Here is a 27931-nt window from a genome sequence, read left to right as displayed (position 1 = left end):
GTTTTAATGGCTGGCTGTGGTAAAAGAATAATTGGACAACAAGCTTTAATTAATTTAACAATGGAAGTATTTGTAAAGTTACTTTCCAGAAGTCACATTTTTTGTTTCTTAACAATTGCTTGTATAAAAAGGGCTGTTTTGGACTGAGGCACAACAGATACTTCCTGCAGTTATAAGTACTTCATTGTGTTATTGGATAAATTTTATTTTCCAAACATAATCGTTATAAAGCATCACATATACAAAATCATCATCTTTTTGAGTCCTCTGTCCAAAGGTAGGTCCTTGGTAGTTAGTTATCTGTTGAGTAATTACAAAGTGCCAGAATTTTTACTATAGAGGTAGTGAAGAGGCAGGACCCAAATCTAACTTGGCTGGAAAAGGGAACAAACCCCATTCTGTACCCTGTTGGTACTAATCTGACCTATGTCTTACCAGCTAACCAAAATCCCAGATATGGAATCAACATGTATGAATATATTAGTGTGGGAGGCAAAAAAAACCTTTAAAAACATTGATGTACTGCAGTTATACAATGACAGTTACCTGAGCATTTTTTCCTATATTCTTAGTAGAAATATCTTCAGTATAGACTGTCAGACCATTAATGAAAATAAGTGCTTCCAATTTTTCAAAAGCAGTTGCCTATCTTAGATTAACAAAGTTAACACAATGTTTATGTTAATGATTCCAGGAAGGCTCTTGTCCGCAGAAGTTCTTGAAGGTTTTGATTTCTTCATGTCTCTGTTCCTTCCATACCTTCTGTAGTAAAACTCAAATCAGAAAGAATTTCTTCTTGTCCCTCATGTTCAAATTGACTCCATGAAATGTCATTTACCTGTGATGGAAAACAAACCCAGTAACGTATCTCAAGATACTGCAAAACAGAATGTGAAATTTAAAGGTTTCTCAGAGCAGGAATAACTCCCCATCCCTACTCCCTTCAGCTGATGAATCAGTAGAATCTCCATGTTGAACAGTACTTGGAAGAAGCACCAAGGGTTGCAAGGGCTCAGCCTTTACTTCAGGTATGGGACTTCAGGGTCTACCACCAAAAATGGCTCACTAGCAGCACCACCACTGACCAAGCTGGTTGAATCCTAAAGAATATAGCTGCAAATAAGGGGCTGTAGCAGATAATGAAAGAATTAGAGAAAAAAAAAACCAAACTTGCCAGGCAATGAACATCTCTAACAAGACAGAATCTAGCCATCGTCCCTTGGAATTCACTCACATTAGCAAAATCAGGAGAGTTACCGTTTACCAGAAATGGAATTGCACTAGCTACATAGGTTCTGGGACTATAGAGCAGCTCAGAGGTTAGCAATCTTGCAGAGACTATGTCAACTCCTCACTCCCCAAGGCCTTTCCACTATTTATATGGCAGAGATCAGGGTATGATGAAATACTCCGTTCTTGCCTGGATGAGTGCACCTCTGCAGCATTTAAGGCATTCCAGATTAAAGCATTGAGCTGTCACTACATCCAAACATTCACGCTCTCCACCACAACAATCAGTACCATCCATAAGATAAGATGCACTGCAGAACTGCATCATGGGTTCCTTAGATAGCACCTTACAAACTCATGACCACTGTCATCTAGAAGGACAAGGACAGCAGATACTTCTGAAGCCACCACCTGAAAGTTCCCCTCCAAACCACTCACCATCTGCCTTGGAAATAAATTATTACCTTAGTGTCACTGGGTCTAGAACTCCCTTCTTAATGCATTGTGGGTCCATCTACAGCAAATGCACTGCAGTGGTTCAAGAAAGCAGCTCACCACCACTTCTCAAAAGCACTAGTGATCGGCAAGAAATGATCAGCCAGCCAGTGATGCCCAAATGATATGTATGAATGAATGAACAAATGAACGAATAATAAATATAACAAATACATTTTATTGCATTAGTCCCATCTATGTAAAAAGGAACATGTTTTCCACTTCTTAAAGAACATTTTCCTATCTTAATGTGTCCAGTGACCGTACCTGCAGTTGTGTTTGAAGTTCCTCCTCTGTGAAACAGTCAGTCTCATCGTGTTCTGAGCTCCATTGCAGAGACAACTTGCCATTCCCTACAAGAAAAAGAAAGGAAGGGAAAGTTAAGCCCACAGTTGTTGGCAAATAATAAGCAGCATCTCAACACAGGATTCAATGAATGCAAGAAAATTAAGGATAAAATTAAATATTGCATTACGCTTATCCCAAGCACTTTTAACCTTTCAAAGTCATGCAGTCAGAAAAAACTCAAAAGAATATCAGAAGGAACTTACAGGAAATAACTGTCCAACCCCCAAGGACTACCAGACTTGCTCTGTGATCACGGGGGCTTAATAATTTGCCCGAGTCCACTAGCCCAAGGTATTTTCCACTTTAGAAAAGTGTCCATTTCCTTTGAAATACCTGCATCAAATCTGCATTAACTGTTGATTTTTATGTTCACTTAAAGTTACCATTTATTTGTTTCATTTTAAATTGTCACTCGGAAGGCGATGGGAAGATGCTTTCTTAAACCACTGCAGTCCATGTGGTACAAGTACACCCACAGGGCTTTTATGAAATAGTTCTAAGATTCTGATTCAGCAACGGTGAAAGACAACATTATAGTTCCAATTCAGGATGTTGGGTGATAAGACGGAAGTTGAGTGGCGATGTTCCTAGCATAGTTTCTAGTCATTCTTGCTGATTAGGGTCACAGGTTTGGAAGATGCTGTCAAATGAAGCCTGGTGAGTTGCTGAAGCCTACCATGTAGATGGTATACAACGCTGTCAATTATGCACCAGTGGAAGGAGAAGATTGAACAGAGTCCTAAATGAGTGGATGCTTTGTCATGGATGTTGAGTTTCTGAGTGTTGCTGCAGTTGCACACATCCAGGCAATTGGAGAGTAATCTATCAAACTCTTAACTTGTAGATTTGGACTACTTTTGAGGAGTCAAAAGCTACTTGATTCAGCACAGAATTCCCAGGCATTTACCCGGATAATGGTAATCGCAGGATGTTGAAAGTGGAGGATTTGGAATGGCAATTCTATTGAACTTCCAGGACCTGCTTTGCTCCTTTCCCAGGCTACTTGGTAACTAAGCCTATTGTGTTCTGACCCACACATTCAATGCAACCAAACATACAAGGTTCTGAAATTTTTTGTAGGATTACCATTAATAACTCATTGCATTGAGTCTCTGGGTGTTGGGAGATCCAGTCCCCAAGTGAAGATGTGTAATAAAATAACTTGTTCTTTGAAATGAAAGACTGTCTACTACATGGAGTTCTAATACACTGGTTGCTGAGTAATGCTTACAAGGGTTCTCTGACAGCAGTGCTTAAGCTTCACCTTGAATGCCAAGTCAAAAATGGCTTTCAAAAATTATGTTCTTTTTCACATTTGGACTTAGTCTTGCACAACTTCTACTATGCTTCTGGAGGAGGAGGATAGAGGTCAAAAGAGGAAGGTGCTTAAAAACATTTTACATATGTAGAGATCAGCAGCATAGTGGTTACATTATTAAACTAATAGACAAATTGCCTGGGCTAATGAAATGGCCACGTAACTACATAAATAATCCATATAATTCTCTAACGACCTTCAAGGAAGGAAATCTCCTGCTCATAGCTCATCTAGTCCAAATGAGACTCCAAACCCACACACAGCAATGTAGTTGTTATTAACTGCCTTTGAAGTGGCCTGGCAATGTACTCAATTGCTCCAAGAAGAAATGATTCATTAAAAGTTGGTACGTAGGTACAGCATGCGATTAGGAAGAAAGAACTGTTGGCATTTCTTGTTATAAGAATCCGGTATAAAGCAAGAAAATGACAGGTCTTGTGGCACATAGGTACTGTTGAGCCAACAGGCTTTTGGGTTCCAATCCCACCTGCTCCAGAGGTGTATCATCACATTTCTGAACAGATTAATTAAAAAAAGTAACTAAATTCAGAAATTGTTGCCACAGCTGCAAAGGGTTTTCGTTTATCCACATCTGGAGTACTGTGTACAATTTTGTTCTCCTAATTTACAACAGAATATAACTACGTTAGTAGCTACTCAGACAGGTTTCACTTAACTCATTTGCTAGATTGAAGGATGATCTTATGAGGGAAAGTTGAGCAGATTGAACCTATACTTTAACTTAAAGAATGAGAAGGGATCTTATTGAACATTCAAAAACCTGACAAAAATCTATAACTTGGGACACAGCTAACGAGTTAAGATCCTCCATTTAAGACTGAGATAAATAACTTTTTTTTTCCACCTGCTTAAGAGGGCTGTTACGCTGTGGAATTCTCTTCCTTAGAGAGCAGTGGAGGCTGCATCATGGAGTTGCAGCCACAATTTGATCAGTCGTGATCTTATTAAGTGACAGAAGAAGCTTAATGGGGTGAACAGTCTACTCCTTTTAATTCTTGTGGTCACAACAACCTTCTCTAGCAAAAAAAAAGGAATAAGCAATAAATGCTGACCTTACCAGAGATGCCAACTTCCCATGAATGAATAAAGTACCATCTATGGTAAATTGTGATCTCAAGCATGTGAATTACATAGGTTTTCCAATTGTTTTGTTGTTTAAGCCAGGCAGGTTTCAGGATAGAAAAGGACCTTTTCTGTGCTACCAGAACTCATCATGTCTAATGTGTGACCTCAGGACTAGAGGGGGGAAAAAGTCTTTGTCAGTGTTGAACAAGCCTGGAAGGAAGGGCAAAAAAAAAACAAAAAAAAAAGGCTATATGGCTTAACTGTGATGCCTTCTTGAGTTGAATAAAATGCCCAACTCAACATCTTTAAATTCAGAAATGAAAGATGGACACTTAGAGGGGAATATTAGTTCGAAAAATCACACACCAACATAAAGTCAACTCAAGAAAAGGGGAGAAAGAGCTTGAACATTACATTTCTTTAATTAGTGCATCCTCGAGTGTCTAGATATCTATCCAATGCTTAGTGTGTGACATCAAGCACACTGGCTGTGAAGTCATCTATGTTGATAGCTGAGAAAATGAAGCCTCTGAACAGGCTTTTATCTTTGCCTTTATTCAATAACTGTTTCAAAATCAACTTTTCTCAGCACTGGTAGAATTTCATCACTAAGTATTTCCCCTTGTTGTGTGGTGACTCAAGCCATTTTGAAATCTGTTCTGCACTGCTACTGATCATACAACTGAAAAGCTAAAAAATTTGAAAATTTTACAAAAAAGTTTACCTAGGAAAACAATGAAGAACTTCTGAAATGCATCTGATAAAGCTTTCTGTGTTGCAGCCTTTTGAGCCCTTCCAACTTTCAAGGCAAAATTGAGTGGATCTACAACAGAATGAAAGCTTAACAATGAGTGTTCAGATGATTAGGAATATTTGATTAACAATATATTGCTGCAGACATATTTGGAAGAACTCAAATAAATCCTCTCATGATCTTAAGTTTCAAAGCATTTCACATCTCTGACCATTTTAGAAGTGTCATGCTTTTTTAAAATTGCATACAGTGAGGTCAAAGACAGCAAACAATGTTTTAGTCTTTTTATATGGTGTTTGTCAAGGACAAACTCCCCAGTCTTCTTTGAAAAGTACCACTTACTCCTTCATTTTCACTTCAATAGGCAGACGGAACTGTGTATGTCTCGTGAAACAAACACCCGCAAGTGCATAACACTCGGTGAGTACTATAATTAAGTGGAACATTTGGTGAAGTTCTGCAGTGAGGCTGCATTTGTTATGTGATGAGTCAAAGGCATACTGTTTCTGTTGCACCAAATGTCTGTTTACATTCACACTGGTAATTTGAATTGCTTGCTGTCTCGGCCAATTGTACCTTGAATTTAGAAGAATCAGACAAAGCAACAGTACTGTCCACAAGTTATAGAAACACAACTGGTAATGACAGTTTCAAGTTGTGCAGTGTACAAATCCAAATTAATTACTGGTTTTAAAAAGATTCACAATATGATTTAGCTTTGATCTTTGAATGTGGCAAATTGAGTCAACGGAACCTCAAATATCTGGGAGGAGGGAAACCTTTCACAACCACATCCCTGTCCTTTACTCCTACAGCTTCCCAGATACAGGGTGAATACCAAAACAAAATCATTAACTTTAAGCAATTTCGTAGTAAACCCAAAACAAAATCATTACAGAGGCGTGAAAGGATTAACCTTGTCCGGTAACTGATTTTCACAAGCACGTGCATTCTAAGCTCCTAGTTCCCATGAAATCAACTGAATATTTTACTCCCATTATGACAGACACTTCATTGAACTGAGCCATTTGCCACTACATTCATTGTAAACCGTAATGGAAAGTGTTGTACAATGTGGTGTTAGCTTCTGAGCTTTTGTCTTAATTCCAAGCCTACTTGGATTATCCTTATGTCATTAAATTACAGGTGGGGCTTAAAGCAAATTAATAACTTGCATTTATATTGATCCATTAATGTAATAAACCATGAGTGTTTCAAAGGAGGTTGAGATAGTCACAAGATGGTATTAGGATAAATATGTCAAACTTGTTCAAAGAAGTATGTTTTAAGAAACAGGGTAGAGAGGAATATGGGGCTCAGGGATAGAATTTCAGAGCTTAAGGCTCTCGACTGCTGAAAGTAGTGTCCAGCGATGGAGCAATAAAAACGTGTGCAGAATGCCCAAACTGAAGAAGCACAAAGATCTCCGCAACCTGCAGGACGAGAGCATGAAAGGATCTGACAACAAAGATGAGAATGTTTAAAATCAAAGCAATGCTGGACAAGTAGCCAGCATTATTTAGCAAGCACAAGGGTGCTAAGTCAATACAGGCATAAGTGAAAGTTAGGATCCGCATAGAGTTTATTTATGACACTAACTATAAGCATAATTCCAGAGATCTATCAATGACATCCAAAGCATCTTCCTTTATAATCATTTAACTTTAAACTTCTTTTGCACTGTTCAGACACTTCAAACAGCATTGCAGGATATTTATCAGTCAGTCAGTTTCTGTTATTCATCTATAGTATTTGTAGCGTTTTCATTTAACCACTACAAGCACTGGAAAGGTACAGTTCATATCGTAGCAAGAACAGTGTTGGTGGAAATGAATCTGCTAGAAACTCTTTTGCCACAAATAAAATAAATCACAAACCCCATAAGTAAGATCCACTTGTAATACATTTCTTTTCCCCAGTTCTTCCACGCTTTGTGATCAATGCCTACAGTATAATACCTGATGTGGCAACTATCTTCTGCACAACTGAAACAATTAACTTGTACCCAAAAGAAATAAATCTAATAAGTAAGGTCATCCTGGTACTTCCCTATGTCCCAATCACAGCTTAAAATTAAAACAGATTAAATATTTAATGTTATGTTTAATATTTAATTGCTGTATTCACGAGCGAAGATGCTGAAATCAACATCAAATTTTGTTTTTAAATGCATGTCCTGACTCCAAATGGTGTTTTTATAACCAAGAACTTCTGCCCCATAGCATCTGAAATCATTCTACATCCTTTGCAATTCTACAGTCATGCTTCCGCCTTTCATTCATCGGTCCTTAGTTTGATCAATGAATCTGTTTGCATGCCCTTCACTCAATAAGTTCTACTATTTGTTGTTTTCTATTTCTGGCATCATTATTCCCACAGCTGTGTTTTATGGCACTCCATTTGTCAGGTTTACTGCCTTTGCCTATGTTGATATCCAGGGTTTTGGCTAGCTGTGGTTCATTAGATTTATGTTGTTGTCGATAGAGATACTTTCAATTAAAACACTCTTTATAGCAAGATTATGTTAATAAGGGATGCAAAACTGAAAGAGAGACAGATTGAATAGGCTGAAATATTAGCATGGTAACAGGAGCAGGAATTGAAGAAAGACAAAGAAAGGTAGATAAGTTCATTGTTAAGCTTTGCACATAACCAGTTGAGCTGCTAGGTATGATTCCGTTATCGGAAACCGACAGCAGAAAGGTTAACTTAGTTTCACTGACTGCAGCGACTAATGACATTTATTCTGCACCTTTGGCTTTGGGAGAGTAGTAACAGGAAAGTGTGTCAATCATGTGGCTAAACAGAGAAATCATATTTTAAAATATATACATACAGGATCTTAACCAAAACCATAACAGTGAGATGCACCTCAGCTGGTCCATTGTACACATATAATTTGGATAAGGCTTTTTAAAATTTTTTTTGCAGTAGAGAAGAAAACTTGCTTTTCTATTTAAAGGTCCAGTACAGGCTTGAAGGGGTCACATATTATCACCTGTAAAGGTTAACTTCATTCTGAGCGGATCAGCAGTGTGGAGAAATGGCTTTTTGTGAGCCCATAATGGAAATATAAGCATTACAGTACTAAAATAAATAAGTTCCTATACATTTCAAATTTCTATCCAAAGGTTAGCTGCAAGCAGATTCTGTGCTTTTCTCAATATGAATGGAAGTTCCAGTTTGCCTTTGACTCCAAGTCAGGACAATGAGTTAAGATTCTATTTCAGAGTACAAGTTTAAAAGTCATTGAGGAAAGACTATATTGCTGAAATTATTCTTATAGATAAATGGTACATAAAGATAGTATTGTAGAATGGTGGCAAGTGATATATTGACCAACATCGCTCGATAATACCAATAAGAAGACACTCATATAGTGTCTATTAGACAAGTTCCAATTTATTTCTCACCTGTTATGTCTTGGTCAAATTCTTCAGAAATCCCAATACCTTTAGAACACATGCCGTAATTTCTCAATTTAACTTCCATAACACAAATATATTTCATGCTCTTTCTCTCCAGTTGCCCCAGTTCCTGTGTATTTTCTTCACATCCACCTGAATTAGAAATATTCTGGAGCTGTATATTAGAAACAGAGGCTGCAAATAAGACAATGAAATGTGAACTAGAACACAGACACCCTTAGCATACACAATTTTTGCAAGGTCAGAAATCACACAAGATTAGGTTATAGTCCAACACATTTATTGGACTATAACCTGGTGTTGTGTGATTTCTGACCTTGTCCACCCCAGGTCCAACACTGGCACTTCCACATCACAACTTATGCAGGAATTGGTGCTTCACAAATCAAATTGGCAAAGGTAACCTGGAAAATTAATTCATAGATTAATTGAAGACCGTTTCCCAGAATACTACAACATGGCACCAAACAAGGCAATATATTTCAGATTCTGTATTCTAGAACGTGATAGTGTAAATTAGTAACCTCACTGTCAAGTAACCTATGAACCAGTGCAATCTTAATAGTATAATTCATTTGAATAAATTCACATGCATTTCTATTCCATGTACAATTTCAGTGATATGTTTATATCTGAAGGAATCTTTAATTTTGTAAGCGAATTACATAGCTTTATGCCTAAATTTAATTGAGTAAATGGATTAAAAAGATAGATAGATAAGCAGTGACATATTCAGAACAATTCTCAATGAAACTACATTCCATCAAGAAGCAATCACCACAGTAAAAGTAATTCAGCTATGATTGCCTAAAGAAGTTAAGTTTTGAATGAAAAATAAGTGTGCTCCAAAGACAGGTGTGTCGTTAAAGATGGCTGCTGACAGCTGTGTGCACATGGATGCCTTGTGCAGTCCAGATGACATTGATCTGTTGCAGCAGGAATCTGTTGCTGTTTGCCATTGTGCATGCAAAATGGCATGTCATGTAAAGTATCTATTTTACTGCAAAACACTCAGAATCAAATACAGCTTTGTGAAACAATCACCCTCTCATACAAGTGATACATTAACCTCTGTGGAGCGATTGGTCAGCTCAATCCAGCTTTCCAAAAGGAATAAATCCTTCATGATCAGAATATTTAATTTTTCTAGGAACACTTCAGAACTTCTACCCTGTGAATGGCTGGGCAGGACGATTTTTGTTACAAATCAGCTACTGTTCCATTGTTTTGTGGTGATGTCAACCTGCAATACATTCCTACTGCCCACGTGTGTATGGTGTGTCACGTAGTGAGATCACTGGCTTTAAGTGCAGCCTGGAAAGAATAGGCTCAAAATGTCAAAGTACAGTGGTAAGCCTGAATATTTGGAATAGTTGTGAAAACAACAAAGGATGATCAAAAATTCAAAAAGTCAAAATAAAGTCATACAAACACAAGAAAACAAGAAATCTCAAAAACAGATTGCAAGTTCTTACAAGTAAGCAAAATGGAAGCTAAAGTACACAGGCTGAGAGGAAAGAAATTACAGTGGGAAATAGGAAAATGGCAGAAAACAAAATATTGGTACCCAATTTCACAGTAGGACGTCCAAAAAGTATTCCCAAAATGACTGAAAATCAAAGTGTATATGAGAGTGAGGAAGTTAAAGTACTTAAATCAGCACAGGAAATTATGGGGACAATATGGGGCAATTCTCCTGGACACAAGAGGCTACTTTCTAAACTTATAAAAGAGATGCTTTCAGAGAGGTTGGAGGCATTTGTGGTGATTTTATAAAATTCCTCACATTATAGAAGGGCATTAAGGGAGGGGAAGCTAGCAAATATTGCACTGCTATTCAACAAAGCAGGACAAGAGAAAAACATAAACACACGAATTAGGTGGAATAAGCCACTCAACCAAGATTGTGACTGTTTACTTTATATTTCTGCTTATCCTGATAATCTTTCAAATCTTGTTCATCAAGAACTCACTTCTGCCTCGCTGTTTGAGGAAGAGCATTCCAATGGCTCATGACCATCTGAAATTTTTTTTTAAATCTTAAACAGGAAACACCTTATTTTTAAAACAGTGATTCTGAGTTTGTGGAGAAACATCCTTTCCACATGCAATGACCCCAAAGATCCAAATGTTTCAAAAAAGTACCTCTTAAATCTTCCACACTCCAGCTGACACAAGCCTAGCCTGTCCAACATTTCCTTAAGACAACCCATCCATTTCAATTATTAGCCCGGTAGACTTGTGAACTGCTTCCTTGCATTTACATCCTTCTTTAAATAAGGTGACCGATACTGCATGTATCTCTCCATATGTGATCTCAGCAATGCCTGTATGACTTAAGTATAACTTCAATACATTTGTAGTCAATTCCCCTCACAACAAATTAACTAGGGCCATTTTCTTAGACTAACTTTGCACTTTTTATAGCATACTGATGGTAAAAGGGAAAATAGTTACTGAATATTCCCATGAGTGGTGCAAATGTGAAAGTCCCTTTTTCTTTCTTAGAAGAGAAAAACCTTCATTCAAACAGAGTTTATTTCCAACATCTGCAGCTGCAGCATGATAAGAGGTTCCTCATTCTGTGTCATCAGCTATGGGGCAGTTTCTTTCTAATCTGATGACATATTGCTCATCATGCAACGCAACATCGAGGGCCGAAGGGCCTGTTCTGGGCTGTAATGTTCTATGTGCTAAGTGCATGAATGGTAAACTAATTTACAGGATGATAGCTCAATCACATAAAGCATCTTATATAAAGTGTAAAGATACCCAAGTGCTTTACGCTCAGCCCTTAGCGCGTGGCATCAAGGTTGAAGGTAGCATGAAAGTACAGTCAAAGAAAAATTTTGGCAGGAGGCTTCTAAAACATGGATGGAAACAGAAGCAGATGTACCAAAATAGAAAATCACAGGTTGGAAAGCATAGTGATTGAACGAGCAATGATCAATGCTGCAAGGATGTGACAAATAATCTGGTATTGGGAGTAGAAAGAACACATGAAAACATAACTAGAGGAAGCTGAAAATGGAGAGAAGCAAGGCCACTGGTAGATTTAAATGAAAAAATCAGAGCTTGTAGTTGATACTATTGGCAATGGAAAAGACTGTGAAGCTGAGTACAGACCAGATATTGGATGACTAGCAAGATTCATGTGCGGCAATAAATCAGTTTTCAAACACTGTTACTAAGTTAGAAAGAATGAAGACAGCAAGAACTGCAAAATAATTTCAGCCTCAAGAAGAAAAAAAAAGTGTGGATGTATTTTTCATTAATAGATGCAGAAACAGGCATTTCAAGCAAGAAAGTAATTCTAGTGGGTGTGTTAAGAAATTAAGCTCAATGATGTACAGTTTGCAAGTTTCTGACACTGGGCTCAGTGTAGAGATAGCTGGGAAAGATTTCTGTGATCTTTGCCCAAACCAAACTGGAGAAAATAATAAGTTATTCATGTCTAATTCTTGAACAAGCAGGTGAATACAGTTACAACACACACAGAGTCATGGAAGGAAATAAAGGGGCAAAATTAAACATCAACATACACTTGGAAACTGATCTCATTTGTCCAAATATCAACAAAAGACATGCAAATAATGAATCAGGGTTCCATCAATACACAGCTTCACAGATAAACTACAGGTGACCATGCCAGCATGACATGAAATGCCATTTGAGGCAAAGTAGTATGTTTTTCAGACAGGAGGCCTGTGGCCAGTGGTGTGCCACAAGGATTGGTGCTGGGTCCACTGCATTTTATCATTTATTATAAAAGATTTGGATGTGAACACAGTAGATATGGTTAGGAAGATCACAGATGACACCAAAATTAGCGATGAAGTGGACAGCCAACAAGATTACCTCCGAGTAGTACAGGACATTGATCAGATGGGCCGAATGGGTGAGTGGCAGATGGAGTTTAATTTGTATAAATGTGAGGTGCTGCATTTTGGAAAGGCAAATCAGGGCAGGACTTATACACTTAATGGTAAGGTCCTGGGGAGTGCTGCTGAACAAGGACCTTGGAGTGCAGGTTCATAGTTCCTTGAAAATAGAGTTGCAGATAGACAGGATAGTGAAGGCGGCTTTGGGTATGCTTGCCTTTATTGGTCAGTGCACTGAGTGTACGAGTTGGGAGGTCATGTTGAGGCTGTACAGGACATGTTAGGCCAAAAACGTTTGGAACACTGTATTCAATTCTGTTCTTCCTGGTATAGGAAAGACGGTGTTGTGAAATCTGAAAGGGTCCAGAAAAAAAACTTAAGAATGTTGCCAAAGTTGTACGTCTTAAGCTTTAGGGGGTGGCTGAATAGGCCAGGGCTATTTTCCCTGGACTGGAGACTGAGGGGCAACGTTATAGAAGTTAATAAAATCATGAGGGTGGGTGCACAGACAGAGGAAATAGCCGAGGTCTTTTCCCTAGGGTAGTGGTGTCCAAAACTAGAGAGCACAGGTTTAAGATGACATGGGAAAGTTTAAAGGGATGTAAGAGGCAACTTTTTCATGCAGAGGGTGATGCATGTATGGAATGAGATGCCAGAGGAAGTGATGGAGACTGGTATAATTACATTTAAAAGGCACCTGTATGACTGCATGAATTAGGAAGGGTTGAGGGGGATCTGGGCCAAATGGGACTAGATTAATTTAGGATATCTGGCTAGCATGCACGAGTTGAACTGAAGGATGTGTTTTCATGCTATACATCTTTATGAATTATGGCTTTAGTGGTAGTGCACCAAAATGCAATGCCCCATTTGGACAATGGAGGAGAATTTTTAGAATAAAGAAGCACGTTCAATGTGATTCAATACAGTTGAGAAATAATCAAAGATGAAAAGAAAGTGACCCACAATCAGTCATGGAGGATATCCTGGGAACTTTGATCAGCAGGACAAAAGATTGATTGAAATAGCAAGCATAAATAGGGGTTAACATGCAATCCAGGATGCCGGGCAGGTTATGTCAAGTATGATCGCAGAAGGCAGACAGGTTGAAGACAGAAGATGAATCTGAAACTGTAAACTAAAAAAAAAGAAAGAGTGTTTGTAAAGATGGAGTAGCTGGAAGTGTGATAACAAGGTGTAGAGCTGGATGAATACAGCAGGCCAAGCAGCATCAGAGGAGCAGGAAGGATGATGTTTCGGGCCTAGACCCTTCTTCAGAAACAAATGAGATCAGTTTCCAAGTGTATATTGATGTTTAATTTTACCCCTTTATTTCCTTCCATGACCGAGTGTTGTAACTGTATTCACCTGCTTGTTCAAGAATTAGACATGAATAACTTATTATTTTCTCCAGTTTGGTTTGGGCAAAGATCACAGAAGTCTTTCCCAGCTATCTCTACACTGAGCCCAGTGTCAGAAACTTGCAAACTGTACATCATTGAGCTTAATTTCTTAACACACTCTTGCACTAGATTTTCTGAAGGAGGGTCTAGGCCCAAAACGTCAGCCTTCCTGATGCTGCTTGGCCTGCTGTGTTCATCCAGCTCGACACCTTGTTATCTCAGATTCTCCAGCATCTGCAGTTTCTACTATCTCTGTAGCTAGAAGTGCCCCAGTTTTGGGTAAAAAGACACACAAGTGCTTCATAGAGTTGTATAAATTGACAATGGAGGGAACGTATGCCAGATGATACAAGGAGACAACCAGATAAGAAAAAGAAAACTTTTAAGGTAATGCTTTCTCCAGGACAATTTTACATCGGAGAGAATAATACCATGTAAATAAGACAACGTTTGAGTATAAATCATGTTTGTAATATTTACCACATATGCTTGAGTTTATAATCTCCACACCTGAAGGTCAGTGAACATGTTTTTAATAAAGGGAAGCACAAGTGACCCATATTTGACCCCTGGTGAAGAGAGTTATGAAGATCACCATAAGATTTCAATGCTGTCTCAAGCCATGGGATAGGCTGAATGGAGTTGAAGTGTGAGGAATTCAAAAGATAGTTTATTTTTTGCGAATGTGAGGGGAAGGTGAAAGGTTTTAAGGTAGAGAGACAGCAAGTGACAACGAATCAGTAAGTCAAAGGCTCCAATTCAAGAACAAGACATATTCAAAATTACATTGTGTGGCTGACAATAACTATTTAAGTGTAGGTGAAGGGCAAGCAGCTACAGTAAGCAACATTATTTTAAAAATGTTGGAAGTTTACTGTCCAGCATAAAAGTGGGCTGCTCAAGTTCATTTCAATTAATGCTTTAAATACAAAGAAGTCCATTATATTTTATTCAGAGATAGGAAGATTGTTTTGAATGGCTATTTTCTACTTACTGCAATTATGCGACTGCACCAGCCATTAAAACCAAGGTAGTAATTGGCCAGTTCCTGGCATTTAATGCTATTTAGAGGAAGTTGGTTCTCTTGGGAAATTTTCATAGACTGTCGCTTTGTGCACATTTGAACCTATATAAAAAGTAATGAAACAAAATTAGAAATGATATCTACACATATTGAATAACTTACTAGAAGCAATACACTTAAATAAGAAATTCTGACAAAGCACAAGCCTGGTACCTCAAAGTCCGCCAGGGTTTTTGAAGGGAAAATGATGTAAAGTTTGATTTTTTGTTAAACTGATACCATGCTGGATGGTGGGTTGAATTACAATTAATCATTTGCAACCACTTGCAACATTGCAGTCTCCAGACAACAGTGACAGCAGATTATATGATAATCTTCAACTTTGCTTAATCCCCAGACTTGTATCGCAATTGTACGAATTTCAGAACATCTATTTCGCTTGTCTTGCAGCAAAAATAGGTCTGATGTCAACATGCCTGCCTCGGCAGAACAGCACCATTTACTATCAGTACAGCTATTAAGTCAGCTTTTAAAAGAGGTCTAACTGCCACATGTTGACATCAGGTTTTGATGCAAATATCAGGCTGATAATAATAGGGTATGGCCTGGTAATGCTTACACATGCAATGTTACTAAAAGAGAAAACATTTGAAATAACGGGTAGCATATCTATAAATTCTTATTGTGCACAAGAACTTAGTTAATCACCTGTACAATGTCATAAGGCAGTTAAAATCAAACATGGTGATTCAAGGGAAAAAGAAATAATGGAGCCACGTACGACCGAATCCAAATTTTAAAGCTGTATGTTTTGCCCTTGTCTTTATGTTGTCATTATCGAAATATGCAGTGAAATACCCAATCTGTTATGCACCAGACTAAACCCACTCTCCCCAGCTCCCAAAATATATTAAGAAGATAGCCTAGACTTAATGTTTCCCTATTTTAAAGGTAAGTGTAAGGCATTCCATTCCAGATGCAATTTGATTGGTCAAACTACTTGACTTTAAGCTAAATACACTTTATTTTTACACTAGTTAAAACACAGACAAAATTAAAGAAGGGTTAACTGTATCTATTGAAATACTTATAACATATACATTAACAAATTAACTTTTTCAATGTAGCAACATCCCATAAACACACCCTTGACAAAGGCAAATTCAGTAAACAAGAGTGTCTCACATGAAATTCTAGCAGCAGAAAGAACCACAGCTTATTCATATCTCTGTTACAGCTAAAAGATTTTACATTCAGCTTTAAGACCCATGCAACTGCTGAAAGCTACAATTATCAGGTTGCTTCTGTTTTTCCTATTTTAAAAAACCCAAGGCTTCACAAGTTGTGTACTTTGTTGGCTTTGAGCAGATCACTAGTCACCTGTCTCAGCCTTTTTTAAGGCAAAATATACTTCAAAGTCATACTATCCTCACAAATCACAAAACTACAATGCAGGTGCAGCAGATAATCTGGAAGACAAAAGGAATAATACAATATGCTAAAGCAATAATGCATAAAAGTAGGTAAGTGTTGCTGCAACTATACAAGACTTTAGTGACACCAGACCTGAAGTACTGCATGCAAATTTGGCCCCCTTGAGGGGTGATGTAGTTGCATAAGAGGCAATTCAAAGGATTGTCACTACATTAATTTCACAGAAAATGGGTTTGTCTGGCGATGAAAGATTGAGCAGTTTAGACCTATACTCTACAGAGTTTGGAATAATGAGAGGAGATCATGTTGAGGTATAATGATGCTAAAGAGGATTGACAAAGTAGACTTAGAGAGCATATTCCTACATGTGGGGTAATCTAGAATGAGGGGTCTTGGTTTTCGGATAAGGGGTAGCAGATTTAAAACAGAGATGAGGAGAGGTTATTTTTCCTTGTAAAGCCATGAATCTGTGGCATTTGTTAGCTGAGGCTGGTGGTAACACAACAGTGAATAAATTTGAGGAGGTGGTAGACAGATTTTTGACGAGTAATGGGTTGAAGGATTATGGAGAACAGGCAGGAAAGTGAAGTTGAGGCCAAGGTGAGATCAGCCATGATTGTATCAAACAGCAGAGTAGTCTCAAGCAGCAGAACTGACTACTCCTGCTCCTAGTTCTTGTCTTCTCAAGGACACCCACCTACCACAAATAGAACAGTAGTGACTGTACTGGTGTGAAGGGATTAATTATATTATGTTAACTATACAAAGTTATAATGGAAAAAGTGGAGTTTGTGCAAAAGGACTTTTAATATATTAATGAATTACAGATGTACAGGGTTACCAAAAATGTCATTAAAAGACAGAAACACGGAAACTTTAAAACACAATGTGTAAAACTACAATGAGATTAAAATTGAAATTCCCAAAATTTTAAGTAGCGGCAAAACATATGTACAATCCTGTGAAACTTTATTTTCAAAGAAAAATGTCATTTTAAAGTGAAACAATTACATCACTTCCACAAAAGCATGTTTTGTCAGTTAAGTGCCCAGCAAGATACGTATGGTATTAACTGGTCAAGTGATGACAACATTCAACCTTTATGACAGACAAAATAGACCGGGGACCACAAGTGATTTTGGTTTAATTCAAAATAGTTCCAGTTCAGAAAAACATTTTTAGTCTAGCAAACGTTAGGTTGTGAAGTCATCAAGCTGAAAGAGTTTGTATAGAAGTTATCCAGTTATTAGAACTCTCAGCCATAAAACCTGCCAACTACCAAATTAAAAGGAGTTAAGACAGGAGTGACATTTTACTGAGTTTGAGATGCTATAAAAGGATGTTGCCAGGAAACAGGTTTAAAGTTTGGTTTGTCATTTACGTAAATATTTTTCTGAACAGCCATGAGTTTTTTTTCTATTTTGTACAATAAACTTGTGTTATTTTGTTCAAGAACATTTTTAGTCTGGTGTTCAGTGATATGTATATATGTCAATGAACAATGGTTAAATTCTGTGTTGTTGGAGGTGATCATTGACTGGCAATTGTGGGGCATCAATAGTACTTACTACAGTTTAGTCTAAGCCTGGATATTGTCCAGGTCGTGCTGCATTTGGACACGGACTGAACTGAATGCATTTCTGGTTTATTTATTCAAGATGAGGGAGATACTAAATGAGCATTTTGCCTCAATGTTTACTGTGGAGAAGGATATGGAAGATAGAGAACATGGGGAAATAAAGAGCGACATCTTGAAAAATGTCCATGTGGTGCTGGATGTCTTAAAATGTATAAAGCCTGGGACCTGATGAGATGTACCCTACAACTGTGTGGGAAGCTTGGGAAGTGATTGCCAGGCCCCTTGCTCAGATATTTGCATCATCAATAGCCACAGGTGAGGTCCAAAAGACTGGAAGTTGGCTAATGTGATCCCACTATTTACAAAATTGGAAAGGAAAAGCCAGAGAACTATAGACTGGTGAACCTGACAGTGGTGAGCAAATTGTTGGAGGGAATCCTAAGGGACAGGATTTACATGTATTTGGAAAGGCAAGGACTGATTAGGGATTATCAACATGGCTTTGTACATAGGAGATCATGATTGAGTTTTTTGAAGTAACAAAGATGATTGATAACGGTAGAGCGGTGGACATGTTTCCGTATGGACTTCAGTAAGGCATTCAACAAGGTTCCTCACAGTAGATTGGTTGGCAAGGTTAGATCACATGGAATACAGGGAGAACCAGCTCAAAGGCAGAGGACAGAGGGTGGTGGCAGAGATTGATTTTCAGAATGGACGCCCGTGACCAGAGGTGTGCCACAAGGATCAGTGCTGGATCCACTGCTTTTCGTGATTTATATAAATGATTCAGATATGAACAAAGAAGGTACGGTTAGTATGTTTTCAAATGACCAGCAAAATTGAAGGTATAGCAGACAGCAAAGAAGGGTACCTCACAGTACAACGGGGCCTTGATCAAATGGATCAATGGGCCAAGGAGTGGCAGATATAGTTTAATTTAGTTAAATGTGAGGTGCTGCATTTTGGCATGGCAAATCAGGGCAGGAATTATACAATTAATGTTAAAGTCCTGGGGAGCGTTGCGGAACAAAGAGACCTTGGAGTGCAGGTTCATAGTTACTTGAGAGTTGCAGGTAGACAGACTAGTGAAAAAGGTGTTTGATACACTTGCCTTTATTGGTAAGAGCATTGAATATAGGAGTTGGGAGGTCATGTTGCAGCTGTACAGGACATTGGCTAGACCGCTTGTAGAATACTGCGCACAATTCTGGTTGCCCTACTATAGGGAGGATGTTGTAAAACTTGAAAGGTTTCAGAAAAGATTTACAAGGATTGTACCAGGGTTGGATAGTTTGAGTTATAGTTTATGGCTGAACAGGCTGGGGCAATTTTCCATGGAGCATCAGAGGTGGAAAGGTGACCTTATTGGAGGTTTAAAAAATTATGAGGAGCACGGGTACAGTGTATAGCAATAGTCTTTTCCCTCAGGTGGGAGGACTCCAAAACTGGAGGGCATAAGTTTAAGGTGAGGGGGAAAAAAGATTTTAAAGAGGGATTTATGAGGCAATTTTTTTCCATGTAGAGGATGGTCCGTGTATAGAATGAACTGCCAGAAGTAGTGGTGGAGGCCGGTACAATTATAACATTTAAACGGCATCTGGATAGATATATAAATAGGATGGGTTGATAGAGATACGGGTCAAATGCTGACAAATGGGACTAGATTAATTTAGGATATCTGGTCAGCATAGACGGGTTGGACTGAAGGGTCTGGTTCCATGCTGTACAGTTCTATGGCTCTATATGCACAAATAAGAATGCCTTGCCTTCAATTCCACATTAACTTGAAACCTGCCACTGAAACTGGATTCAACACCGACCATGCAAAATATTTTGAGTTATTTTTAGAAGTTGTCTAATGAAATAAAAGCTAAAATTAGTGGAATCAGAATTAGTTACATTGGAAATATTGCAAAATCAATGTGTTGAGGGAATAATTCTGCTTTATTCCAAAGAGTAAAATAAACTTTGGCTGCATTCAGAGATCCGTGTTTAAAGTTAACAACGATATCATCCTTATAAAATCTATGCCATTTCAAATTAGTTCTTACCTTCAAAGGAATTGTCTGGAATAAACACTTCCCATTTGTAAAATTTTGGGCTTTGGCAGCACCAAATGCTGAATAGAATTTGACAATGGCATAATACCCAGGTTCAACTACAGCAGCATTCCTGCAAACCCGCACAGAGTAGAGGAGTCCAAAATCAGAAAATGCTTTGAAAATGCAGTCCTGTGGACACAGGAAAGGGACAAAGACCACTATAATTGTGAGACAGCCACTCATTTTCCACTCCCTTAGGGGGTGGATATACTTCACTATTCACCATTTTTGTCATTACAAGGCTATATTTCCCCTTGGCCCCAAAGTAGACAGGGCTGGTTACTCAATACCAACCTGGTTCCCTCAGTACCTACACTTCACCCCTCCCTTAACACCTACAACTTCCAGATATCTCTTTCCTTCCCCTCTCTCCCCATCTCAAACTCTCCTCAATCCCAACCTCCCTTCCCCTTTACAGATTACTTCACCATCTAGCCCATGCTTACCCCAGCCCCCAACTCATCACCACCTTCTCTCCCGTTTCCCTATTCTTCCCCCCATCGTCCCATTCAGACTCTCTGTTACCCAGGTCCTTCCCTCCCCCCCCCCAACAACTCCACTTCTCTTCCTTCCCCAATCTCTCCATCGTTACCTTCCCATTTTCCATCCTGCCCCTTTCCGCTACTCTCTCACCGCCCCAGTTCCCCCATCCACTGCTTCCTTTCCCATTTGCACCCTATCCCCCACGCCATTCTGCCTCACCCCCCAACGCTTCCCCAGCCACCCCCCGCGCTTCCCCAGCCCCCCCCCGCGCTTCCCCAGCACCCACCCCCGCGCTTCCCCAGCACCCCCAGCCCCCCCCTACGCTTCCCCAGCCACCCCCCCACGCTTCCCCAGCTCCCCCCACCACGCTTCCCCAGCTCCCCCCACCACGCTTCCCCAGCCCCCCCCCTACGCTTCCCCAGCCCCCCCCACCACGCTTCCCCAGCCCCCCCCACCACGCTTCCCCAGCGCCCCCCACCACGCTTCCCCAGCCACCCCCCCCCCACGCTTCCCCAGCCACCCCCCCCCCACGCTTCCCCAGCCACCCCCCCCCACTACGCTTCCCCAGCCCCCCCCCACGCTTCCCCAGCCCCCCCAGCCCCCCCCTACGCTTCCCCAGCCCCCCCAGCCCCCCCCACGCTTCCCCAGCCCCCCCAGCCCCCCCTACGCTTCCCCAGCCCCCCCTACGCTTCCCCAGCCCCCCACACGCTTCCCCAGCCCCCCACACGCTTCCCCAGCCCCCCACACGCTTCCCCAGCCCCCCCACACGCTTCCCCAGCCCCCCCACACGCTTCCCCAGCCCCCCACACGCTTCCCCAGCCCCCCACACGCTTCCCCAGCCCCCCACACGCTTCCCCAGCCCCCCCAGCCCCCCACTACGCTTCCCCAGCCCCCCCCTACGCTTCCCCAGCCCCCCCAGCCCCCCCACTACGCTTCCCCAGCCCCCCCACTACGCTTCCCCAGCCCCCCCAGCCCCCCCACTACGCTTCCCCAGCCCCCCCAGCCCCCCCCTACGCTTCCCCAGCCACCCCCCCAACGCTTCCCCAGCTCCCCCCCCCAACGCTTCCCCAGCTCCCCCCCCCAACGCTTCCCCAGCTCCCCCCCCCAACGCTTCCCCAGCTCCCCCCCCAACGCTTCCCCAGCTCCCCCCCCCAACGCTTCCCCAGCACCCCCCGCAACGCTTCCCCAGCCCCCCCCCAACGCTTCCCCAGCCCCCCCCCAAACGCTTCCCCAGCCCCCCCCCAACGCTTCCCCAGCCCCCCAACGCTTCCCCAGCCCCCCAACGCTTCCCCAGCCCCCCCCCAACGCTTCCCCAGCCCCCCAACGCTTCCCCAGCCCCCCCCCCAAACGCTTCCCCAGCCCCCCCCCAAACGCTTCCCCAGCCCCCCCCCAAACGCTTCCCCAGCCCCCCCAGCCCCCCCCTACGCTTCCCCAGCCCCCCCCCCAACGCTTCCCCAGCCCCCCAACGCTTCCCCAGCCCCCCCCCCCAACGCTTCCCCAGCCCCCCAACGCTTCCCCAGCCCCCCCCCCAACGCTTCCCCAGCCCCCCCCCCAACGCTTCCCCAGCCCCCCCCCCAACGCTTCCCCAGCCCCCCCCCAACGCTTCCCCAGCCCCCCCCCCAACGCTTCCCCAGCCCCCCCCCAAACGCTTCCCCAGCCCCCCCCCAAACGCTTCCCCAGCCCCCCCCCAAACGCTTCCCCAGCCCCCCCCCAAACGCTTCCCCAGCCCCCCCACCACGCTTCCCCAGCCCCCCCAGCCCCCCCACCACGCTTCCCCAGCCCCCCCAGCCCCCCCCTACGCTTCCCCAGCCCCCCCACCACGCTTCCCCAGCCCCCCCAGCCCCCCCACCACGCTTCCCCAGCCCCCCCAGCCCCCCCCTACGCTTCCCCAGCCCCCCCCCAAACGCTTCCCCAGCCCCCCCCCAAACGCTTCCCCAGCCCCCCCACCACGCTTCCCCAGCCCCCCCAGCCCCCCCCTACGCTTCCCCAGCCCCCCCAGCCCCCCCCACGCTTCCCCAGCCCCCCACACGCTTCCCCAGCCCCCCCAGCCCCCCACTACGCTTCCCCAGACCCCCCCTACGCTTCCCCAGCCCCCCCAGCCCCCCCCCACGCTTCCCCAGCCCCCCCAGCCCCCCCCTACGCTTCCCCAGCCCCCCCAGCCCCCCCCTACGCTTCCCCAGCCCCCCCCTACGCTTCCCCAGCCCCCCCAGCCCCCCCCAACGCTTCCCCAGCCCCCCAACGCTTCCCCAGCCCCCCCCAATGCTTCCCCAGCCCCCCCATGCTTCCCCAGCCCCCCCCAACGCTTCCCCAGCACCCCCCCCAACGCTTCCCCAGCCCCCCCCCCAACGCTTCCCCAGCCCCCCCCCCAAAGCTTCCCCAGCCCCCCAACGCTTCCCCAGCCCCCCAACGCTTCCCCAGCCCCCCCCCCAAAGCTTCCCCAGCCCCCCAACGCTTCCCCAGCCCCCCAACGCTTCCCCAGCCCCCCAACGCTTCCCCAGCCCCCCAACGCTTCCCCAGCCCCCCCCCAACGCTTCCCCAGCACCCCCCCCCACGCTTCCCCAGCCCCCCAACGCTTCCCCAGCCCCCCAACGCTTCCCCAGCCCCCCCCCCAAAGCTTCCCCAGCCCCCCAACGCTTCCCCAGCCCCCCAACGCTTCCCCAGCCCCCCCCAACTCTTCCCCAGCCCCCCCCCCAAAGCTTCCCCAGCCCCCCAACGCTTCCCCAGCCCCCCCCCAAAGCTTCCCCAGCCCCCCAACGCTTCCCCAGCCCCCCAACGCTTCCCCAGCCCCCCCCCAACGCTTCCCCAGCAGCGCCCCCCACGCTTCCCCAGCCCCCCCCCCAACTCTTCCCCAGCACCCCCCCCAACTCTTCCCCAGCACCCCCCCAACGCTTCCGCAGCACCCCCCCCAACTCTTCCCCAGCCCCCCCCAACTCTTCCCCAGCCCCCCCCCCCAAAGCTTCCCCAGCCCCCCAACGCTTCCCCAGCCCCCCCCAAAGCTTCCCCAGCCCCCCAACGCTTCCCCAGCCCCCCCCTACGCTTCCCCAGCCCCCCCCTACGCTTCCCCAGCCCCCCCCTACGCTTCCCCAGCCCCCCCACCAACGCTTCCCCAGCCACCCCCCCAACGCTTCCCCAGCCACCCCCCCCAACGCTTCCCCAGCCACCCCCCCCAACGCTTCCCCAGCCCCCCCCCAACTCTTCCCCAGCGCCCCCCCCAACGCTTCCCCAGCACCCCCCCCCCAACGCTTCCCCAGCCCTCCCCAGACCCCCCCCAACGCTTCCCCAGCCCCCCAACGCTTCCCCAGCCCCCCCCAATGCTTCCCCAGACCCCCCCCAACGCTTCCCCAGCCCCCCCCAATGCTTCCCCAGACCCCCCCCAACGCTTCCCCAGCCCCCCAACGCTTCCCCAGCCCCCCCCAACGCTTCCCCAGCCCCCCCCAACGCTTCCCCAGCCCCCCCCAACGCTTCCCCAGCCCCCCAACGCTTCCCCAGCCCCCCACCCAACGCTTCCCCAGCCGCCCCCCCCACGCTTCCCCAGCCGCCCCCCCCAACGCTTCCCCAGCCCCCCCCCAACGCTTCCCCAGCACCCCCCCCAACTCTTCCCCAGCCCCCCCCAAAGCTTCCCCAGCCCCACCCCCCCAAAGCTTCCCCAGCCCCCCAACGCTTCCCCAGCCCCCCAACGCTTCCCCAGCCCCCCAACGCTTCCCCAGCCCCCCAACGCTTCCCCAGCCCCCCCCCAAACCTTCCCCAGCCCCCCAACGCTTCCCCAGCCCCCCCACAAAGCTTCCCCAGCCCCCCAACGCTTCCCCAGCCCCCCAACGCTTCCCCAGCCCCCCCCCCAAAGCTTCCCCAGCCCCCCCCCCAACGCTTCCCCAGCCCCCCCCCAACGCTTCCCCAGCACCCCCCCCAACTCTTCCCCAGCCCCCCCCAAAGCTTCCCCAGCCCCACCCCCCCAAAGCTTCCCCAGCCCCCCAAAGCTTCCCCAGCCCCCCAACGCTTCCCCAGCCCCCCAACGCTTCCCCAGCCCCCCCCCCAAAGCTTCCCCAGCCCCCCAACGCTTCCCCAGCCCCCCCCCCAAAGCTTCCCCAGCCCCCCAACGCTTCCCCAGCCCCCCCCAAAGCTTCCCCAGCCCCCCAAAGCTTCCCCAGCCCCCCAACGCTTCCCCAGCCCCCCCCCCAAAGCTTCCCCAGCCCCCCAACGCTTCCCCAGCCACCCCCCCAACGCTTCCCCAGCCCCCCCCCAACGCTTCCCCAGCCCCCCCCCCAACGCTTCCCCAGCCCCCCCCCAAACGCTTCCCCAGCCCCCCCCCAACGCTTCCCCAGCACCCCCCCAACGCTTCCCCAGCACCCCCCCAACGCTTCCCCAGCCCCCCCCCCAAACGCTTCCCCAGCCCCCCCCCAAACGCTTCCCCAGCCCCCCCCCAAACGCTTCCCCAGCCCCCCAACGCTTCCCCAGCCCCCCAACGCTTCCCCAGCCGCCCCCCCCAACGCTTCCCCAGCCCCCCAACGCTTCCCCAGCCCCCCCCCCAAAGCTTCCCCAGCCCCCCAACGCTTCCCCAGCCCCCCCCCCAAAGCTTCCCCAGCCCCCCAACGCTTCCCCAGCCCCCCCCCCAAAGCTTCCCCAGCCCCCCAACGCTTCCCCAGCCCCCCCCCAAAGCTTCCCCAGCCCCCCAACGCTTCCCCAGCCCCCCAACGCTTCCCCAGCCCCCCAACGCTTCCCCAGCCCCCCCCCCAAAGCTTCCCCAGCCCCCCAACGCTTCCCCAGCCCCCCCCCAAAGCTTCCCCAGCCCCCCAACGCTTCCCCAGCCCCCCCCCCAAAGCTTCCCCAGCCCCCCAACGCTTCCCCAGCCCCCCCCCCAAAGCTTCCCCAGCCCCCCAACGCTTCCCCAGCCCCCCCCCAAAGCTTCCCCAGCCCCCCAACGCTTCCCCAGCCCCCCAACGCTTCCCCAGCCCCCCAACGCTTCCCCAGCCCCCCCCCAAAGCTTCCCCAGCCCCCCAACGCTTCCCCAGCCACCCCCCCAACGCTTCCCCAGCCCCCCCCAAACGCTTCCCCAGCCCTCCCCAGCCACCCCCCCAACGCTACCCCAGCCACCCCCCCAACGCTTCCCCAGCCACCCCCCCAACGCTTCCCCAGCCCCCCCCCAACGCTTCCCCAGCCCTCCCCAGCCCCCCCCCAACGCTTCCCCAGCCCCCCCCCAACGCTTCCCCAGCCCCCCCCCAACGCTTCCCCAGCCCCCCCCCAAACGCTTCCCCAGCCCTCCCCAGACCCCCCCCAACGCTTCCCCAGCCACCCCCCCAACGCTTCCCCAGCCCCCCCCCAACGCTTCCCCAGCCCCCCCCCAAAGCTTCCCCAGCCCCCCAAAGCTTCCCCAGCCACCCCCCCAAAGCTTCCCCAGCCCCCCCCAACGCTTCCCCAGCCACCCCCCCAACGCTTCCCCAGCCCCCCCCCAAACGCTTCCCCAGCCACCCCCCCAACGCTTCCCCAGCCCCCCCCCCAACGCTTCCCCAGCCACCCCCCAAACGCTTCCCCAGCCACCCCCCAAACGCTTCCCCAGCCACCCCCCAAACGCTTCCCCAGCCCTCCCCAGACCCCCCCCAACGCTTCCCCAGCCACCCCCCCAACGCTTCCCCAGCCACCCCCCCAACGCTTCCCCAGCCCCCCCCCAAAGCTTCCCCAGCCCCCCAAAGCTTCCCCAGCCACCCCCCCAAAGCTTCCCCAGCCCCCCCCCAACGCTTCCCCAGCCCCCCCCCCAAACGCTTCCCCAGCCCTCCCCAGCCACCCCCCCAACGCTTCCCCAGCCCCCCCCCAACGCTTCCCCAGCCCTCCCCAGACCCCCCCCAACGCTTCCCCAGCCCCCCAACGCTTCCCCAGCCACCCCCCCAACGCTTCCCCAGCCCCCCCCAACGCTTCCCCAGCCCCCCCCCAACGCTTCCCCAGCCCCCCCCCAGCCCCCCAACGCTTCCCCAGCCACCCCCCAACGCTTCCCCAGCCACCCCCCAACGCTTCCCCAGCCCCCCCCCAACGCTTCCCCAGCCCCCCCCCCACGCTTCCCCAGCCCCCCCCCCAACGCTTCCCCAGCCCCCCCCCAAAGCTTCCCCAGCCCCCCAACGCTTCCCCAGCCCCCCCCCAAAGCTTCCCCAGCCCCCCAACGCTTCCCCAGCCCCCCCCCAAAGCTTCCCCAGCCCCCCAACGCTTCCCCAGCCCCCCCCCAAAGCTTCCCCAGCCCCCCAACGCTTCCCCAGCCCCCCAACGCTTCCCCAGCCCCCCAACGCTTACCCAGCCCCCCCCCAAAGCTTCCCCAGCCCCCCAACGCTTCCCCAGCCCCCCAACGCTTCCCCAGCCACCCCCCCAAACGCTTCCCCAGCCACCCCCCCAACGCTTCCCCAGCCACCCCCCCAACGCTTCCCCAGCCCCCCCCCAAACGCTTCCCCAGCCCTCCCCCCAACGCTTCCCCAGCCACCCCCCCAACGCTTCCCCAGCCACCCCCCCAACGCTTCCCCAGCCACCCCCCCCAACGCTTCCCCAGCCACCCCCCCCAACGCTTCCCCAGCCCCACCCCCAACTCTTCCCCAGCCCCCCCCCACTCTTCCCCAGCCCCCCCCCCACTCTTCCCCAGCCCACCCCCCCACTCTTCCCCAGCCCACCCCCCCAACTCTTCCCCAGCCCACCAACTCTTCCCCAGCCCACCAACGCTTCCCCACCCCCACCCCCACCCCCAGCATGCCCACCCCCAGCATGCCCACCAACGCTTCCCCACCCCCACCCCCAGCATTCCCACCAACACCTCATACATCCTCCCACCCATTCCCCCTCCACTATCTCCTCCTCATGCTGTCTGTCATACCCCGGCACTCACATAAATTTCAGCCTCGGACTCTCTGGGAAGAATATTGCAGACAAAAAGAGTTTTATCATTTCGAGTCGGGATTTTAAAGTCTATAATTTCTGCCTGTGCCAAACTCCCGGCGACAGCAGCCATTATCCCCGCCTCGACCAGATAATGTAGCCTGTCAGTCAAGCCCGTCTCCATGGTGACTGCTGACTCCTGATTGGTACTTGGGATAAGCCGCGCCCCCTGTTCCACCCCACCCCCGCCAGCCTCGAGCTATTGGCGTGACATTTCTTTCTTTCTTTCTTTCATTCATCTACAGCCCGAAAGCAGAGCTGGTGCGACCACAAACTAGCTGGATGCTCAGCTCCAAAGCAATTAAATTACCAGCGCTTTCAACAACTTTACATCACAATTATATGACATTATCAGATTGTCTTTGAAACACATCTAGTTCACAAACGGGAGGAAATCTGCCGTCAATGTCCAATTTGGACTTTATCTGAGTCTAGATTGAAGGCAATGTTAGAAACAAAA

General features: G+C 47.2%; 2 protein-coding genes across 3 annotated transcripts; one reads left to right on the top strand and one right to left on the bottom strand.

Annotated features, from left to right (window-relative positions):
• On the bottom strand, nt 1-27562 carry rdm1 (RAD52 motif containing 1). 2 transcript variants are annotated; one of them, XM_048560307.2, is made up of 7 exons: nt 27422-27562; nt 20035-20214; nt 14938-15069; nt 8645-8813; nt 5202-5300; nt 1993-2078; nt 2-838 (listed from the first exon to the last, which is right to left on the bottom strand). In XM_048560307.2, exons 1-7 carry the CDS (start codon nt 27542-27544, stop codon nt 737-739), a joined length of 891 nt encoding a protein of 296 aa, XP_048416264.1. In that variant the 5' UTR covers nt 27545-27562; the 3' UTR covers nt 2-736. The 2 variants fall into 2 exon arrangements, with proteins under 2 accessions (XP_048416265.1, XP_048416264.1); XM_048560308.2 differs by lacking the exon at nt 5202-5300 and having other exon boundaries at nt 1-838.
• LOC132206109 (uncharacterized) lies at nt 20524-25910 on the top strand (the record flags this gene model as incomplete). The annotated part of the gene is made up of 3 exons (XM_059638647.1): nt 20524-20564; nt 23852-23939; nt 25860-25910. Coding segments are annotated over exons 1-3 (180 nt in total), but the record flags the coding sequence as incomplete, so codon positions are not given.
• Nucleotides 27563-27931: the final 369 nt, after the last annotated feature.

Source organism: Stegostoma tigrinum, chromosome 31 (genome assembly GCF_030684315.1).
Source record: "Stegostoma tigrinum isolate sSteTig4 chromosome 31, sSteTig4.hap1, whole genome shotgun sequence".
In the NCBI taxonomy this organism is placed as follows: Eukaryota; Metazoa; Chordata; class Chondrichthyes; order Orectolobiformes; family Stegostomatidae; genus Stegostoma; species Stegostoma tigrinum.
Note: the sequence above shows the minus strand (reverse complement) of the source record. Positions and strands in the feature narration are given on the sequence as shown.